This window comes from Panthera leo, chromosome D2 (genome assembly GCF_018350215.1).
Source record: "Panthera leo isolate Ple1 chromosome D2, P.leo_Ple1_pat1.1, whole genome shotgun sequence".
Lineage (NCBI taxonomy): Eukaryota > Metazoa > Chordata > Mammalia > Carnivora > Felidae > Panthera > Panthera leo.
The window spans coordinates 61,845,306-61,865,482 of NC_056689.1; the positions used below are offsets into that span (position 1 = coordinate 61,845,306).

Genomic DNA, 20,177 nt, shown 5'->3' on the forward strand with positions numbered 1-20,177 from the left:
AATTGAGGAGCCAACATTGATACATTATTATTGACTAAAGCCCATAGTCCGTATTAGGGTTCTCTCTGTGTCATACATCCTACAGGCTTTAACAAATGTATAATATGTATCCGCCATCACAGTGTCATACAGAATAGTTTCACTGCCCTAAAAACTCGCTGTGTTCCACCTCCATCTTTCCCTCCCTCCTTCCCACTGAGTCCCTGGCAGCCCCTGATCTTTTTACTGTCTCCATAGTTTTTCTTTTTCCCGAACATCACATAGAATGAATCATATAGCTTTTTCCCAAATTGGCTTCTTTCACTTAACATTATGCATTTAAGGCTCTTCTATATCCTTTCACAATTTAATAGCTCATTTATTCTTAGTGCCGGATAATATTCCATTGTATGGATATATCACAGTTTGTTTATTCATTCACCTACCGGGGGATATCTTGGTTACTTCCACGTTTTGGCAATTATGAATAAACTTGCTATAAACATTCATGTATAGGTTTTTGTGTGGGCACACGTTTTCAACTCCAGTTTTCAAATTGGTTTTCAAATACCAAGAGGCCCAGTTGCTGAATCATAAGGTAAGAGAGTGTTTAGCTTTGTGAGAAAGGGCCAAACTTGCAAAGTTGCTATACCATTTTGATTCCTATAGGCAATGAGTAATTGCTTCTGTTGCTGCAATATCCTCGCTAGCACTTGGTATTGTCCACGTTTTAGATTTTAGACATTCTAATAGGTGTGTGGTGTCATCTCATTGCTTTAATTTGCAATTCTCTAAATGATGAATAATGTTGAACATCTTTTCATATACTTATTTGCTATCTGTATATTTTCTGTGGTAAAGTATTCCAATGTGTTGCTCCTTTTTTTACTGGAGTTATTTTCTTAGTGTTGAGCTATAAGAATGCTTTGCACATTTTGGAAACCAGTCCATTATCAGATACATGTTTTACAAAGATTTTTCTCCCTGTCTGTGGCTTGTCTTTACTTTCTTTTAATATTGTCTTTCCTAGTGTATCAGCCTTTGATTTTAATGAAGTCCAACGTGTCAGTTTTTCCTTTCATGGATTACGTTTTGTATTGTGTTGAAAAAGTCATTGCCAACCTCCTATGCTATTTTATGGGAATTTATAGTTTTTCATTTTACATTTAGGTCCAGTGTGAGTTAATTTTTTTGGAAGGTGTAAAGTCTGTGACTCAATGGTGATGACAATGATGATGATTTTGCATGTGGATGTCCAGTTGTTCCTGCACCATTTGGTTAAAAGACTGTCCCTTCTCAATTGAATTGTTTTTGCTCCTTTGTCAAAGGTCAGTCAACTATATTTGTATGGATCTATTTCTAGGTCCTCTCTTCTGTTCCATTCATCTATTTGTCCAGTTGTTCACCAATACCATACTGTCTTGATTACTGTAGCCTTAAAATAAATCTTGAAAATTGGGTAGTGTTGGTCATACATTTTTTTCTTCAATATTGTATTTGCAATTCTGAATCTTTGCTTCTCCATATAAACTTCAGAATCAGTTTATTGATATCCACAAGATAACTTGCTGGGATTTTGATTGGGATTGCATTGAATCTTACCACATGCTAGACTGTGGTGGGCGCTGATAAGTTAAGTTTGGAAAGTTTGGAAAGAACTGATACCTTAACGATTTTGAGTCTTCTTATCCATGTGCATGGAATATCTGTCCATTTATTTAGATCTTGTTTGATTTCATTCAAAGGAGTTTTGTAACTTTTCTCATATAGATCTTGTACATATTTTTGCTAGAACTCCCAAAATTTTAATGGATTTGTTGATAAACCATATGAAAAATGAAATGTTTCTTGAGATCAATAAAAAGTAAACAGTTAAACACCAGGAAGAAAACAGTTTCTTTCCAAAATGTAGCAGTTGGGTTTTTTTTCCTAAGTAGGTCAAATTCATATTTTGTGCATGGCAAGTATTTCATTTCCATCCTCAGAGGGTCTATACTACTCTGACAAAGGGTAAATACTACTAGCTTAATGAGTGTTAATAACTCATGAGCGATGAATCTGTTTAAAGCTCTGGCTTGGAAAACTTGGGTGATGAATATAAACAGGATGGCTCCTCAGATTTTACATTTATTTATTTCTGAGAGACAGAGAGAGATAGAGCATGAGTAGGGCCGAAGTCGTAGGCTTAACCGACTGAGCCACCCAGGCTCCCCAACTCCTCAGATTTTAATTGCTCTGGATGTTTTCAGAGACTTAATGTTATGAAGTCAAAATATAATGATGTCATTCTAACTGGGGAGGACATTCAGTGATGGAAGTGGTTGGCATTTCTACCACATCCTTAATACCCTCTGGCTCCTATTTGTATAAGGTTCCACATAAACTTCCAAAATCTTATCTTTAAATCCTACTGTGAAATGCTAAAATATTCCTTACCATGCAGTATTCATGTCCAGGTGAGATAAAGTCAATTGCCTGAAATTTCCCATCACAAGCCTCTAGGACTCTATTAAAGGTTGGCTCCTCACCAAAAGTGTAAATATAAATGGATCCCTGTTAAATATACCAAAAAAAAAAAAAAAAAAAGAAAGAAAGAAAGAAAGAAAAGAAAAAGAAATATGATGTAATTGTTGTGTGTGCAGTTCAGCAACTATTTATTAAATGCCTACTATGAGCAAGGCACTGTGTGGGAATAGGTGAAGGGAAATTAGAGATCAACGCCAATAAGGCCTTGACCTTGAAGAGCTTAAAATCTAGATGCTTAATTTGTTTATTGATTGATTCATTCACTCACACGTCACTTAAAATAATCAACAAATAGGACTTTCTTCTTTTCTCCAATTCCAAGCATTCGTTTTTTAAGGAATAAAACATAACACTTCTTCCTGACTTCAAAAATATTTATACAAAAAATTTGTGAAATGTGGAAAACCAGAAAAATTGTTATGGTGAACGAGTAAGTCTTAATCACATACTAGACAGTGGTGGGCACTGATAAAAACTTTTAAATAAGCCTTTGTGGAAATTGTGGAGGTGGGGCTGAAGCTGTTACTTTATGACTTATTTATCATTCTCAGCTGCCGAATTCACCTCTCAAAAAAAATCTATCCTGTAAGTTATGACTCTCTGCCAAGTAACTGTAATATGGTAGAGCCACTTAACTAGCAATAAGAAATCGGCTTTCAACTGAAGACGAGTTCTTCACATTTCCTTGAGTTAAACATGAATACTCCTGTTCTTGTTGGTCTAAAAAATACAATTCTGTAGAGTCTAAATTTGATAGATACTTACTGATTTTAATTTTCATTCATTCCTTCAGCAAATATTGAATGGATACACTGGCCTGGCATGGCTCTGCATGCTGGGACGATAGCAGAGGACAAAACAGGCAACAATTCCCTGCCCTCATGGAGCTTACATTCTGCTGGGGCATTCAGACAATAGACAAGGTATCTAAATAGGATATATTGTAAGTTAAACAGCAGTACTTGTAAGACTCAAAAACATAAAGCAGGGAAAGAAGGTAAGACATGATAAAATAAGAGAGTGGGATTTTCAACCAAGTAGCCAAGGAAGGCTTTACTGAGGTAACTTTAGAGAAAAGACTTGAAGGAAATGAGGAAAAAAAGGATTCATGTGCATTCTGTGGGAAGAGCATTCCAAACAGAGAGAACAGCCAGTGCAAAGACGGTGAAGGGGGAACATGCCTTGTGAGTTAAAGAAAACAGCATGATTGCCAGCATGACTGGAACAGGATGAACAAGAAGCAGAGCAGGGGGAGACAAGGCCCAGTGAGAACAGAACCCATATCATGAAGAGCCTTGTAAAGCACAGTGAGGATTTTGGCTCTTAGTCAGAAGAACATGGGAAATCACTGGAGGGTTCTGAAGAGTAAACACAACAGTTGTTCTCACTTTGGCTGCTATGTTGGGGATACAGTTTACTCTATCCTGTACTGAGAAAAGTGTATTAAGGTGTCCCATTGAGATTATGACTTTGCTTCTCCTTGTCATTTTGCCACATTTTGCTTTATATATTTTGGGACTATTTTATTTAGTACATATGTTTTTTTTTAATGTTTATATATTCCTGGTGAATTTAACCTTTTACTATTCTTGAAATAAGTCCATTTGTCTTCAGTAATGATTTTTGCCTAATAAATATATCACCACTGGCTTTTTGTTGTTGTTAATGTTTGCATGTTAGATCTTTTTCTGTCTTAATTTTACTTACTTTCAATTTTTAAATTTACTTTCAATGTTACTGTATTTTTAAAAACTTTTATTTACTTTCTAAATTTTTTTAAATGTTTTTATTTATTTTTGAGACAGAGAAAGACAGAGCATGAGCAGGGGAGGGTTAGAGAGAGAGGGAGATAAAGAATCTGAAGCAGGCTCCAGGCTCTGAGCTGTCAGCACAGAGCCCAATGTGGGGCTCGAACTCACAGACTGTGAGATCACCACCTGAACTGAAGTCAGACGCTTAACCGACTGAGCCACCCAGGTGCCCCTAAAAAACTTTTATTTACTTTCAATCTCATTGTATGCTTATGCTTTAGCTGTGTCACTTGTAAACAGTGCATAATTGGGTTTTGTATTTTTTTTTTTAATTCGGTATTGTAACCTTTGCCTTTTAAGTAAATCAATTATTGGTTTACTTTTATTGTAATTACTAATATATATGAGTTTAAATATTACATTTTAATTTATGCTTTCTACTTTCTTACTTGTTTCTTTTTCTCTTTTCTTACCTTGTTTTGGGTTGCTCTTTTAAAAAAAGTATTTCACTTTCTCCATCTATAGTGTAGAAATTTCATCTACTGTTTCAGATCTTTTGGTGGTTACCTTAGAAGCTACAACATGTATGGGTGCCTGGGTGGCTCAGTCGCTTAAGCGTCTGACTTCGGCTCAGGTCATGATCTCACGGTTTGTGAGTTCGAGCCCCGCATCAGGCTCTGTGCTGACAGCTCGCAGCCTGAAGCCTGCTTCAGGTTCTGTGTCTCCTTCTCTCTCTGTCTCCCACCCACCCCGACTTGTGCTTTGTCTCTATCAAAAATAAGTAAATGTAAAAAAAAAAGAAATTACAACATGTAAACCTAATTTATAAACACCACAAGGTTACTTAAAACCTTACTTTCTGCCTGGGAAAGTAAACAATGAAATTGAAACACTTTATTCCATTTACTCCTTCCCCTCCAGTTTACATTATTGTTGTCTAGGATTTTAATTCAATGTTATTTCTAAACCTAACTTCACATTATTTTTGCTGTTAGGCAGTGTTCATTTACATTTCTCTACACATTTACTGCTATTCATTCTTATAACACAATACTTCCATCTGGGATCATTTTCCTCCTGCTTGAAGTACATTCTTTAGAATTTTCTCTAGTGATGGTCTGCTGCTTACAGTCAGTTTTGGAGTGTCTAAAAATGCTTTTTTTCAACCCTATACTGAAAAGTACTTTCCTGGGTGTAGAATTCCAGGTGGTAGTTACCTCATTTCACTACATCAGGGGTCAGCATACTTTTTTCTATAAAGGGACACAAAGTAAATATCTTAGGCTTTGCAGGCTATGTGATCTCTCACAATGACTTCATTCTACCATTGTAGTGTGAAAGCAGCCATAGACAATACATAAATGAATGGGTGTCACTGTGTTCCAATAAAACTTGATTTATAAAAACAAGCAGCAGGCTGGTTTGGGTTTACAGGGCAATAGTTTGCTGACCCTTGCTATATATGGAAGATAGCATTTCACTATTCCTTACTTACTTTATTGCCACAGAGAAGTCAGCTGTTAGTCTAATTGAAATTCCTTTGAAATAATCTGTTTCTCTCTCTGATTGCTTTTAACATATTCTCTGCCTTTGGTTTTCATGAATTTCACTTTGTTAAGTCTAAGTGTGGATATCTTTTTATGTATTCTGCTTGAGATTCACTGGTCCTCTTGAATCTGTAAATTCATGTCTTTAATCAGTCTAGAAAATCTCTTTTTTTAAAATATCTCTTTAAATATTGTCTCTGCCTCACTCTGTCTCCTCTCTGGGATTCCAATTAAGCATATGTTAGATTTTTTTCACTGTATCATTCATGTCTCTTACTCTCCCTTCTGTATATCCTATCCTTTTGCATCTCTAAGCTACCTTCTGGATAACTTCTGCTCTGTCTTCCAGTTCATGAATTCTCTGTTTGGCTATGTCCAATCTTTTGTCAGACATAGCCATTTAATTTTTACTTTGTTAGTGTATTTTTCTCTTTTAGAATTTTTATTTCAGTCTTTCTCTCTTCTGTTACGTTATGTCTTTTTAAAAAAATTTTTTTTTTACATTTTATTTATTTTTGAGAGAGAGAGAGACAGACAGAGCACAAGTGGGGGAGAGGCAGAGAGAGAGGGAGACACAGAATCCGAAGCAGGCTCCAGGCTCTGAGCTGTCAGCACAGAGCCCGACGTGGGGCTCGAACTCACAAACTGTGAGATCATGACCTGAGCTGAAGTCAGACGCTTAACTGACTCAGCCACCAAGGCGCCCCTGTTATGTTATGTCTTTTATTGTTTCCTGTTCTCCATAGATATTTTAGGTTTGTCATTTATTTGTTAAAACTGTATTTATGAAAACATAGTTAGCATAATTGTTTTAACTTCAGATATTTACCAGAAAGTGAAATCTTTTCATATTTAAATTTAAGGTTTTTTTAGGTAGAAAATCATTGACCTTTTTTTGTAATCCATCTAAGGCCATTACCTAAAAATATAAACTGCTGCTAATCCTGACTGTTGAGGGTCATTCCACTAATTAGGAGCCGTTCTAACGGTATAATTGAGGTAGACATTTGGTTTTATCCTGCATTTACTCCTCTTCTCTCCTTCTCTTACAGAACCATCCATGACCCCAATCTCAATCCATGTTTGGTTGGGTTGACTCTACCCAGGGTTCAAGGGTAGGCATGTGACAGGCCTGATCAATGACAGCTTAGAATTCTCCTGGACATAGTAATTGCCACAGGGGTAGAGAGGTGACCCAAGTAAGTACAATGAGTCTAAATTCCAGGACATTTTTTCCCAGCTGATGTCTTTCCACTAGGGTCACCATGAAGGTAGAAATATAAACTGGAGTTGCAGGAGGCCCCCTTGACATCTCAGGAAAGAGTCTGCATGGAAAAGGTGACAGCAGAGAGGAAACAGAGCCAAGATATGGCCACAAGATATGGCCTTGTTTTCAAGGCCAGCAGCATCATGGGAGCCCCTGAGTTCAGGGGCTTGCCCTTTTAGTTACATGTACAAATACAAACAAATGAGCAGTAACTACAACAAGAAAAAAACCTTTTGGTATTTAGGCCTTTTAAGTTGGGTATTTTTTCATTTGTAACCTAAGGGGTCACGACTAGTAGAGTATCACTATGCAGCACTATGCTTGTCATTCTTGGAGTGCAATGATAATAATAATTACAATATTTGAAAATTATACATCAAGAAATGCCATCTAGCATACCTTCTCTGTTTGAATCAGCAACATTTGGTAACTTGGAGAAAACATCATATGTTCCACAGGCTCTTCAACCTGAAGAAAATCCTCTATTTTGTAATGTAAATCTTTAATAATAAAAGAATACACAAAGCCATCCTAGAGACCAAAAAACAATGAGATAAACACAGAAAATCAGCCTCAGTCAATGCATGTATACTTTTCATGTCAAATGAGCTAAAACATATTGGCTACCATTCACAGTTTATTTTGGAATCATCATCAACGTTTACATTATCTAGAATGTCCTCTTTATTTGGGCAACTTTTAATCATCTTTCCTGGCCTAGTGTCAATTTTATTTCTTTTGTGACACAAAATTTTGTGACCTAAAATTTTACTGATCTCCCCTTTCTTTGAACTCCTCTAGCATCTATCTTTTTTACCAAATTCTTCATTATACAGGAGGTGGGGCAAATGAAGCAGTTTATCGTATGGCTTATGTATAGCAGTCTCCTTACTTCAAGGAACACTAGCCTTAATGTAATTATTTAATCACTATTATGTGTATTTCTTTTCTCCCTAAATGATTCAAAGGTAGGGCATGTGGTGTTTATTTCCTTTATATCCTCCTTTCGAGTTCCTCTCACATTGCTAGTACCCAGTAAAAATGGGTTGGTTGGTTGTAAACAGACTTAGGTTAATTTAACTATTCTCAAGATGAATTTGAGTTATTTTTACAGTAGTGAAGAAGCTTTGGACAAATTCATTCATCATTTCTAGATTAGATCCCACTATAACTAAAATAAATGGATTGGTGAGATGGCTGGATTCAGATACTTGAGACCTGGGGGATAAAACACGCAAGGTGTTTTCTCCAAACTCATCACCATTCTCCATAATTCATGGAGCAGATGCTCCCACCACTTTTTAAACTAGTGGGTTTTTTTTAAATTTTATTTTAAAAATAATCTCTCTACCCAATGTGGGGCTTGAACTCACAACCCTGACATCAAGAGTCACAGGCTCTACTAACTGAGCCAGCCAGGTACCCCTAAACTAGGTTTTTAAAAATGCCAAGGATGGGCTTGAGAAGAACAGAGTCAGAAAAGGCTATAAATGCAGACTAAATGTAGGAGGTGAGGGAGTGGGAATAGTCTGTTGCAAGGTTGGTGAGGTGATTATCAACTGAGTGTAGGTGTATGAGCTCCAAACTGCTTCTCATTGGTGGAGCTACATCTTTCACCCTGACATCCTTGCCTAACTACCCTCAGGGTCCTGGAAATGTGATCTCTGGCAATGGAAGAGACAAAGCTAACAGCAGTCTTGGGACATCAACCAGTAGAGCTCAGACTTTAGTGTAGGTTGGCTCCAAACCTTAGCACTAATTACAATACCACAGAAAAGCAATGTGGTCTGACCCCTTTTCATACTTAATTGAGACTGTGTGCTCTAATAAATGATAGCAAAAACTCTGGAGTTTGACACACCTGGGTTCAAGCCTCAACTACCACATTTACTGGCTGGTGAACTCTGTAAGGCTTGGCTCCTTCCTCTGTATAAGGAGGATGTCAATAGTTCCTACTTGATACGGTCATTACAAAAACCAGTAAGATAATACAAGGAAAGCACTTAGCATGATGCCTGGCACCAAATAAGCACCAAGTAAATGTAGATCATTAATACTAACTCTAATATGAACAATAACAATCTGATACATGTAAGCTAACTGGGTATGCACAAGAAGGTAAGCTGAAGCTTAGACAAAAGGTTCCATGTGTATCTGACAACCTAAGATGTTAAGTGCACAAACAGGCATGAAGTTGGGTGACAGATATTAATTAGGTGTTCTGGGGGACTTGGAGTTTTTAACTCTATTTTTGATTATTTGCAATAGTCTAGATACATGGCAGTTCATTATACTGTTCTACTTTTATATATATTTAAAACATTCTTCATATAAAAAGTTTTATAATAGCAAGCATCCAAAAAGGGAATAATTTTAATTAATAACCAGACAGAACCTGTTGTCCCAAATTATGGCTCATAATAGTAAGTGGCAACAAATGGAAGCTATATATATTCTTGAAAGCAATTAATTTTGAAGAAAAAATACATTACAATTCCAGAAATCAGCACGCCTCCCTTCTGATATGCCATGGTGACTGGACTAATCAGATGACATCCCTCTTTTGGCAAAGAAAAACAAGGTAAAACAGGTGACACATATTTAAAAGTGCAGTACAAAGCAATTAATTTCATTTTCTTTCCTAGTACTAGTCCTTTCTTTGTAATCCATACCAAAAGTCAGCTTTCTATCAGAATATGTGCTATAATGCCTCCCAAGCAATGAATCATAAAAGATGCTCAGCATTGATTATTAATGTAAATCACAGGAATTTTTTTAAAGTTCTGTATCATCAGGTCTGCGTAACTAACACTGTGGAATTATATAGCAAATGCACTTTCTTATTTTAGGGAAGCGTTGTCAGAGATTTTAAGATGCCAGGAAAAAACAAATAAAATGAAACCTAAGTTAGTATCAAGCTGCATACTTAAGGTTTGTACATTTTATGGTATGTAAATTCATATCTCAGTAAATAAACAAAAAAGGATAAAAAGAAAGTAAAAAGAAAAACGTTCTATAGGAACAAATGTTATTAATAACATATTGCCCTCGGGGGGGGGGGGAATAACAAAAGTGTTTTACCTTTTATGTAGATAAACCATGACAACTATAAGATCAAAAGCTCACACAGCATCCATCAAATTACTTTTTTACTGTTACATGCTTGGCATTTTGCCAGATGCTAAGAAGCATACTGTCCTTTCCTCCAAAGACTATTCACCTCCCCACAGTTCCTTCTTTTCCAATCCAGGTGACCCTGGATCCGAGGTTCTTATGACTCCTGGCCTGGCCTAGGTACCTGATACTTAGAGCCACCTTCTAGGATTATCCTTTTCTGAATTATGGCTAAACTAATCTTCCCATGCACAATTCCAGTTAGGGTACGTCACCAGTCAGGAGTTTTTGATGTCTGCCCACTGTCAGCTCAATTAAGTAGAAACACCTTAGCTGGACATTCAAGGTCAGACATGGTATACATGTCCGTTTGTTCCCCACTAGCCCTGTGTAACACTCAATGCTTTCAGACAAACTGGATCACTTCTTGTATCACAACCTTCCCCAGTTTTCCTTGTCTATGCAGATACCATTGCCAGAAACTCCACCTACCCTCATCTCTGCTTGTGACAACCCAAACTTCAATGGCCATTTCAAATGTCACCTTCAAAATGACTTAACATGGCCTGTTTCCCTCATTTGAATTCACATAGCAATTGGTGAAATTTCTCTTTAATGAAATGATCTTAGTCTACCTGGATGTAATTGTCTACTTGTTTAATTCTCTTCAATAAAATAGAAATCTCTCAAGGGTCGATATTATAAAATCATATATTTGCCACTTATATCACCTCTGAGGCACTTTGTGTGGTATCTTACACATTGCAGAGGCTAGGCAAATATTTATATGAAAGCATTTATAATATACCATGAAAATTATTAGGAATAGTATGCAAGAAGGAAATAGTGAACAATACAAGACTACGCATGATTAAGTCCTAAATTTTGTATAACATATTACAAATGTGACAACAGTTTGGAAATGAAGAACATTGCTTTAGAGTTCATTTTAAAAGGGAGGAGCCAAGATTGTGGAACAGCATGGAAGTTTTTTGTGTGTCTTGCATCCATGAAATACAGCCAGACCGACACTAAGCCATCCTGCACACCTAGAAAACTGATTTGAGGATTAACACAACAATCTGCACAACCTGAACCACACAATTCAGTAGGAATTCACCCCAAAAGAAAAAGCACAAAGAAATGACAGCCAGGGATTTAACCAACACAGATACAAGCAAGATGTCTAAACCAGAATTTAGAATCATGATAATAAGAATACTAGTTGGAGTCGAAAGTAGATGAGAATCCTTTTCTGAGGAGATAAAAGTAAAAACTAGTCAGGATGAAATAAAAAATGCTATAACTGAGCTGCAATCACGGATGAATGCCATGGAAGGAAGGATGGATGAGGCAGAACAGAGAATCAGCGATATAGAGGACAAACTTATGGAGAATAATGAAGCAGAAAAAAAGGGACATTAAAGCAAAAGATCACGATTTAAGAATTAGAGAAATCAGTGACTCATTAAAAAGTAACAACATCAGAATCATAGGGGTCCCAGAAGAGGAAGAGAGAGAAATAGGGGTAGAAGGGTTATGTGAGCAAATCATAGCAGAAAATTTTCCTAACCTGGGGAAAGACAGAGACATCAAAATCCAGGAAGCACAGAGGACCCCCATTAGATTCAACAAAAACCGACCATCAATAAGGCATATCATAGTCAAATTCACAAAATACTCAGGCAAGGAGAGAATCATGAAAGCAGCAAGGGAAAAAAAGTCCCTAACATATAAGGGAAGACAGAGCAGGTTTGCAGTAGACCTATCCACAGAAACTTGGCAAGTCAGAAAGGAGTGGCAGGATATATTCATTTTGCTGAACAGAAAAATATGCAACCAAGAATTCTTTATCCAGCAAGGCTGTCATTCAAAATAGAAGGAGAGATAAAAAGTTTCCCAGACAAACAAAAATTAAAGGAGTTTGTGACCACCAAACCAACCCTGCAAGAAATTTTAAGGGAGACTCTCTGAGGGGAGAAAAGATGAAAATATAAATACATATATACATACATACATACATACATACCATAAGCAACAAAGATTAGAAAGGACCAGAGTACACCACCAGAAACTCCAACTCTACAAGCGTCATAATGGCAATAAATTCATGTCTTTCAGTACTCACTCTAAATGTCAATGGACTCAATGCTCCAATCAAAAGACAAAGGGTAAGAGAATGGATAAGAAAACAAGATCCATCTACATGCTGTTTACAAGAGACCCACTTTAGACCTAAAGACACCTTCAGATCGAAAATAAGGGGATGGAGAAACCATCTATCATGCTAATGGTCACCAAAAGAAAGCCAGAGTAGCCATACTTATATCATACAATCTAGACTTTAAAATAAATACTGTATCAAGAGATGCAGAAGGGCATTATATCATAATCAAGGGGTCTATCCACCAAGAAGACATAACACTTGTAAACATTTATGCACCAAATGTAGCAGCCCCCAAATATATAAATCAATTAATCACAAAGAAACTCATCGATAGTAATACCATAAGAGTAGGAGACTTCGGGGCACCTGGGGGGCTCAGTCGGTTAAGCGGCCGACTTCGGCTCAGGTCATGATCTCGCGGTCTGGGAGTTCGAGCCCCGCGTTGGGCTCTGTGCTGACAGCTCAGAGCCTGGAGCCTATTTCAGATTCTGTGTCTCCCTCTCTCTGACCCTCCCCCATTCATGCTCTGATTCTCTCTGTCTCAAAAATAAATAAATGTTAAAAAAAAAATTAAAAAAAAAAAAAGAGTAGGAGACTTCAACACCCACTCACAGCAATGGACAGATCGTCTAATCAAAAAATCAACAAGGAAACAATGGCTTTGAAGGACACACTGGACCAGATGGATTTAACAGATATATTCAGAACATTTCATCCTAAATATTCAGAACATTTCATCCTAAAACAGCAGAATACGCATTCTTCTCCAGTGCACGTGGAACGTTCTCCAGAATAGACCATATACTGGGACACAAATCAGCCCTAAGCAAGTACAAAAAGTCAAGATCATACTGTGCATATTTTCAGACCACAATGCTATGAAATTCAAAATCAACCACAAGAAAAAATTGGAAAGGTAACACATACTTGGAGACTGAAGCACATTGTACAAAAGAATGAACGGGCTAACCAAGAAGTTAAAAAGGAAATTAAAAAGTATATGGAAGCCAATTAAAATGATAACATCACAACCCAAAACCTCCAGGATGCAGTAAAGGCGGTCATAAGAGGAAAGTATATAGCAATCCAGGCCTTCCTAGAGAAGGAAGAAATATCTCAGATATACAACCTAATCTTATACCTTAAGAAGCTGGAAAAAGAACAGCAAATAAAACCCAAAGCCAGCAGAAGTCAGGAAATAATAAAGATTAGAGCAGAAATTGATGCTATCGAAACCAAAAAAACAGTAGAACAGATCAATGAAACCAGAAGCTGGTTCTTTGAAAGAATTAACAAAATTGATAAACCACTAGTCAGTTTGATCAAAAAGAAAAAGGAAAGGACCCAGATAAATAAAATGAAGAATGAAAGAGGAGAGATCACAACCAACACAGCAGAAATAAAAACAATAATAAGAGAATAGTATGAGCAATTATACGCCAATAAAATGGGCAACCTGGAAGAAACGGACAAATTCCTAGAAACACATAAACTACCACAACTGAAACAGAAAGAAGGAGAAAATTTGAACAGACCGATAACCAGTAAGGAAATCAAATTAGTAATAAAAAATCTCCCAAAAAACAAGAGTTCAGGGCCAGATGGCTTTCCAGGGGAATTCTACCAAACATCTAAGGAAGAGTTAACATCTATTCCTTTGAAGCTGTTCCAAAAAATAGAAACGGAAGGAAAACTTCCAAACTCTTTCTATGAAGCCAACATTACCTTGATTCCAAAACCAGACACAGACCCCACTAAAAAGGAGAACTATAGACCTATTTCCCTGATGAACATGCATGCAAAAATCCTCAACAAGATATTAGCCAACCGTATCCAACAATACATTAAAAGAATTATTCACCATGACCAAGTGGGATTTATACCTGGGATGCAGGGCTGGTTCAGTATCCGCAAAACAATTAACGTTATTCATCACATCAATAAAAGAAAGGACAAGAACCATATGATCCTCTCAATAGATGCAGAAAAAGCATTTGACAAAATACAGCATCCTTTCTTGATAAAAACCCTCAAGAAAGTAGGGATAGAAGGAGCATACCTCAAGATCATAAAAGCCATATATGAATGACCCAATGCCAATATCATCCTCAATGGAGAAAAACTGAGAGCTTTCCCCCTAAGGTCAGGAACAAGACAGGGATGTCCACTCTCGCCGCTGTTATTCAACATAGTATTGGCAGTCTTAGCCTCTGCAATCAGACAACACAAAGAAATAAGAGGCATCCAAGAGGAGGATGCCAGGAGGAGGTCAAACTTTCACTCTTCACAGATGACATGATACTCTATATGGAAAACCCAAAATATTCCACCCAAAAACTGCTAGAATTGATTCATGAATTCAGCAAAGTTGCAGGATATAAAATCAATGCACAGAAATCAGTTGCATTCCTATACACCAACAATGAAGCAACAGAAAGAGAAATAAAGGAATTGATCCCATTTACAGTGGCACAAAAAAACCATAAAATACCTGGGAATAAATCTAACCAAAGAGGTGAAAAATGCATACACTGAAAACTATAGAAAGCTTATGAAAGAAACTGAAGAAGACACACAAAAAAAATAGAAAAAGATTCCATGCTCCTGGATAGGAAGAACAAATATTGTTAAAATGTCGATACTACCTAAAGCAATCTACATATTCAATGCAATCCCTATCAAAATAACACCAGCATTCTTCACAGAGCTAGAACAAATAATCCCAAAATTTGCATGGAACCAGAAAATACCCCAAATAGCCAAAGCAATCTTGATAAAGAAAACGAAAGCAGGAGGCATCACAATCCCGGACTTCAAGTTATACTACAAAGCTGTAATCATCAGGATAGTATAGTACTGGCACAAAAACAGACACTCAGATCAATGGAACAGAATAGAGAACCCAGAAATAGACCCACAAATGTACGGCCAACTAATCTTTGACAAAGCAGGAAAGAATATCCAGTGGAATAAAGACAGTTTCTTCAGCAAGTGGTACTGGGAAAACTGGACAGCGACATGCAGAAGAATGAACCTGGACCACTTTCTTATATCATACACAAAAATAAATTCAAAAATACCTAAATGTCAGACAGGAAGCCATCAAAATCCTCGAGGAGAAAACAGGCAAAAACCTCTTTGATATTAGCCGCAGCAACTTCTTACTCAACACGTCTCCAGCGACAAGGTAAGCAAAAGCAAAAATGAACTACTGGGACCTCATCAAAATAAAAAGCTTCTCCACAGTGAAGGAAACAATCAGCAAAACTAAAAGGCAACCAACAGAATGGGAGAAAGAATTTGCAAACGACATATCAGATAAAGAGTTAGTATCCAAAATCTATAAAGAACTTATCAGACTCAACACCCAAAAAACAAATAATCCAGTGAAGAAATGGGCAAAAGACATGAATAGACACTTCTCCAAAGAAGACATCCAGATGGCCAACTGACACATGAAAAAATGCTCAACATCACTCATCATCAGGGAAATACAAATCAAAACCCCAATGAGATACCACCTTAGACCTGTCAGAATGGCTAACATTAACAACTCAGGCAACAACAGATGTTGGCAAGAATATGGAGAAAGAGGATCACTTTTGCATTGTTGGTGGTAATACAAGCTGGTGTAGCCACTCTGGAAAACAGTATGGAGGTTCCTCAAAAAACTAAAAATAGAACCACCCTATGATCCAGCAATTGCACTACTAGGCATTTATCCAAGGGATACAAGTGTACTGTTTCAAAGGGACACATGCACCCCCGTGTTTATAGCAGCACTATCAACAATAGCCAAAGTATGGAAAGAGCCCAAATGTCCATTGATGGATGAATGGATAAAGAAAATGTGGTATATATATACAATAGAGTACTACTTGGCAATCAAAAAGAGTGAAATCTTGCCATTTGCAACTACGTGGATGGAACTGGAGGTTATTATGCTAAGTGAAATTAGAGAAAGACAAATATCATACGACTTCACTCATATGAGGACTTTAAGAGACAAAACAGATGAACATAAGGGAAGGGAAACAAAAATAATATAAAAACAGGGAGGGGGACAAAACATAAAAGACTCATAAATATGGAAAACAAACAGGGTTACTGGAGGGGTTGTGGGAGGGGGTATGGGCTAAATGGGTAAGAGGCACTAAGGAATCTACTGAAATCATTGTTGCACTATATGCTAACTAATTTAGATATAAATTTAAAAAATAAAAAATTAAATTAAAAAAAAGAATTTGTTTTAAAAAAACATATAGGTGCTAATCTGTAGCAATCTCTGGGATTTAACTCTGGAGCCAAAGGATGAGTAAAACACAGTTCTTGACTTCAAAGAATTGATGTCTAGTGGGAAACACAGACATGCACATGGGACACTGTGAAAGCACAGGATGAGGCTCTACCAAGGGAGCAAGTCTCAATGAATCCCATACAGGATCACTGAATTTCACCCTAAGGTTGGAGTGAAGACAGGGAAGGATCCACTGAGGATGACCTCATCAGGTAGACCAGGAAGAGAAGGGCATCTTAGACAAAGATAACTACAAATGCCAGCAGGCAGAATTTGGAGGCAGCACAGGAATGATGAGAACTGCTCCAAGGCTTATGTGCGAGAAGCTGGAACTGGGAAGGCAGGCCACAAAAGGGGTTCACTTTGTAGAGAGCTATGGGATGGCATTGTGGAGGCAAGGTTAAAGAGAATTTAGCCTGGAGGGTACACGTGACAGTGAAAGGAAGCCAGGGTTGGGGCAGGAAAGTCAAACCTAATGGCTTCAATGAAGTCTAAGCCAGGGAATGGGAGTAAGAGTAGATGAGGGGCACTGTCCTAGGGGAAACTTGCTGTAGGTGGTGGTATTGAGCTGGGAACTCAAGGATTCAGAGAGTAAATCGGCAAGAGGGTGAGCTAGGAGGCATGTCTGTGAAAAGACAGGAAGAAATTACTGGCTAGATCAGCAAACTCAATCTGGGGAGTAGAAGGAAACAATATAAATAGAGAAGGTAGGATCAGATTAGAGAGAGTGTAGAATCAAGGCAAAGCAGTCACTGAATTGCATGTTGAAATGGTCTTCAAGGGGGCGCCTGGGTGGCTCAGTCGGTTAAGCGTCCGACTTCGGCTCAGGTCATGATCTCACGGTCCGTGAGTTCAAGCCCCGCGTCGGGCTCTGTGCTGACAGCTCAGAGCCTGGAGCCTGTTTCAGATTCTGTGTCTCCCTCTCTCTCTGCCCCTCCCCTGTTCATGCTCTGTCTCTGTCTTAAAAATAAATAAACGTTAAAAAAAAATTTGAAATGGTCTTCAAGAAGGACAGTTTGGCAAGGATGAGATGCCTGCTTTGGGTTAGTGTAGATTAAGGCCAATGAAGTCAGTCCTAAGGTTGCTGCAGAAATCAAGAAGTGAAATAACAAGAGGAATGGAGAGTGGAATAAGTGGAATGGAGAGTGCATTGCACAAAGTGGGGAGCTCGCAATGACTAGTCTCCCTTCTCAAAAGGTCTATACCTAGCTCCTAGACCCAAAAGGTCTATACCTAGCTAATGAGTGGACATTAGCTTCTGTGACTAAGCACAACCCTGGCCACAGCTGATGGGACCAGGAATGGACAGCAGATCTAAGGAAAATAAATCCAATTCTCTTAGAAATTCTAATCAAGAAACACAAGATAATTTTCAAGATGGCAGTTAAACTTAAAAGAGGTCATTGTGGAAAAAGGCCTTGAAAGGGGTGGAGGGCAGGAAAGGGCATAATTTGTTGATTAAACAAAATAGGCATATGTATGGGAAAGGATATAGCATAGTAGCTAATAACTTGAACTCTGGCATTACCTATCAAAATAATGTCAGCATTCTTCACAGGGCTGGAACAAACAATCCTAAATTTGTATGGAACCAGAAAAAATCCCAAATAGCCAAAGCAATCCTGAAAAACAAAACCAAAGCTGGAGGTATCACAATTCTGGACTTCAAGCTGTATTACAAAGCTATAATCATCAAGATAGTATGGTACTGGCACAAAAACAGACACATAGATCAATGGAACAGAATAGAGAACTCAGAAATGGACCCACAAATGTATGGCCAATTTATCTTTGACAAAGCAGGAAAGAATATCCAGTGGAAAAAAAGACAGTCTCTTCAGCAAATGGTGCTGGGAAAACTGGACAGCAGCACACAGAAAAATGAACCTGAACCACTTTCTTATACCATATACAAAAAAAACCTCAAAACAGATAAAAGACCTAAATGTAAGACAGGAAGCCATCAAAATCCTCAAGGAGAAAACAGGCAAAAACCTCTTTGATCTTGGCCGCAGCAACTTCTTACTTGACATATCTCCAGAGGCTAGGGAAACAAAAGCAAAAAAGGACTATTGGGACCTCATCAAGATAAAAAGTGAAGGAAAAAATCAGCGAAACTAAAAGGCAACTGACAGAATGCGAAAAGATATTTGCAAATGACATATCAGATGAAGAGTTAGTATACAAAATCTATAAAGAACTTATCAAACTCAACACCCCAAAAACCAAATATTCCGATTTAGAGGTTCCGGAAGATGGCGGCGTAGGAGGACGCGGGGCTCACAGCGCGTCCTGCCGATCACTTAGATTCCACCTACACCTGCCTAAAGAACCCAGAAAACCGCCAGAGGATTAGCAGAAGGGAGTCTCCGGAGTCAAGCGCAGACTAGAGGCCCACGGAAGAGGGTAGGAAGGGCGGCGAGGCGGTGCGCGCTCCACGGACTGGCGGGAGGGAGCCGGGGTGGAGGGGCGGCTCGCCGGCCGGGCAGAGCCCCCGAGTCTGGCTGGCAAAAGCGGAGGGGCCGGACAGACTGTGTTCCGACAGCAAGCGCGACTTAGCGTCTGGGAGGTCATAAGTTAACAGCTCTGCTCAGAAAGCGGGAAGGCTGGAGGACAAAGGGAGGGAGAGCTGCTGAGCCCCCGGACGGCAGAGCTCAGCTTGGCGGGGAACAAAGGCGCAAGCGCCATCTCCCCCGCCCATCCCCCAGCCAAAATCCCAAAGGGAACCAGTTCCTGCCAGGGAACTTGCTCGCTCCGCGCAAACACCCAACTCTGTGCTTCTGCGGAGCCAAACCTCCGGCAGCGGATCTGACTCCCTCCCGCTGCCACAGGGCTCCTCCTGAAGTGGATCACCTAAGGAGAAGCGAGCTAAGCCTGCCCCTCCACCCCCCGTGCACCTTGCCTACCCACCCCAGCTAATACACCAGATCCCCAGCAACACAAGCCTGGCAGTGTGCAAGTAGCCCAGACGGGACACGCCACCCCACAGTGAATCCCGCCCCTAGGAGAGGGGAAGAGAAGGCACACACCAGTCTGACTGTGGCCCCAGCAGTGGGCTGGGGGCAGACATCGGGTCGGACTGCGGCCCCGCCCACTAACTCCAGTTATACACCACAGCACAGGGGAAGTGCACTGCAGGTCCTCACCACGCAAGGGACTCTCCAAAATGACCAAACGGAAGAATTCCCCTCAGAAGAATCTCCAGGAAATAACAACAGCTAATGAACTGATCAAAAAGGATTTAAATAATATAACAGAAAGTGAATTTAGAATAATAGTCATAAAATTAATCGCTGGGCTTGAAAACAGTATACAGGACAGCAGAGACTCTCTTGCCACAAAGATCGAGGGACTAAGGAACAGTCACGAGGAGTTGAAAAACGCTTTAAACGAAATGCAAAACAAAATGGAATCCACGATGGCTCGGCTTGAAGAGGCAGAGGAGAGAATAGGTGAACTAGAAGATAAAGTTATGGAGAAAGAGGAAGCTGAAAGAAAGAGAGATAAAAAAATCCAGGAGTATGAGGGG

General features: G+C 38.8%; 1 protein-coding gene across 2 annotated transcripts in view; it reads right to left on the minus strand.

Moving 5' to 3' along the window:
• The window catches only part of CFAP43 (cilia and flagella associated protein 43), a 125,102-nt gene that overhangs the window by 77,393 nt on the left and 27,532 nt on the right, over nucleotides 1-20,177 (minus strand). For both annotated transcript variants that reach the window (XM_042908543.1, XM_042908544.1), the window contains exons 7-9: nucleotides 9,563-9,630; nucleotides 7,470-7,601; nucleotides 2,416-2,532 (exon numbers count right to left, since the gene is read on the minus strand). In XM_042908543.1, coding sequence (XP_042764477.1) covers nucleotides 2,416-2,532; nucleotides 7,470-7,601; nucleotides 9,563-9,630 — 317 coding nt within the window. The remainder of the gene's footprint in view (nucleotides 1-2,415; nucleotides 2,533-7,469; nucleotides 7,602-9,562; nucleotides 9,631-20,177) is intronic.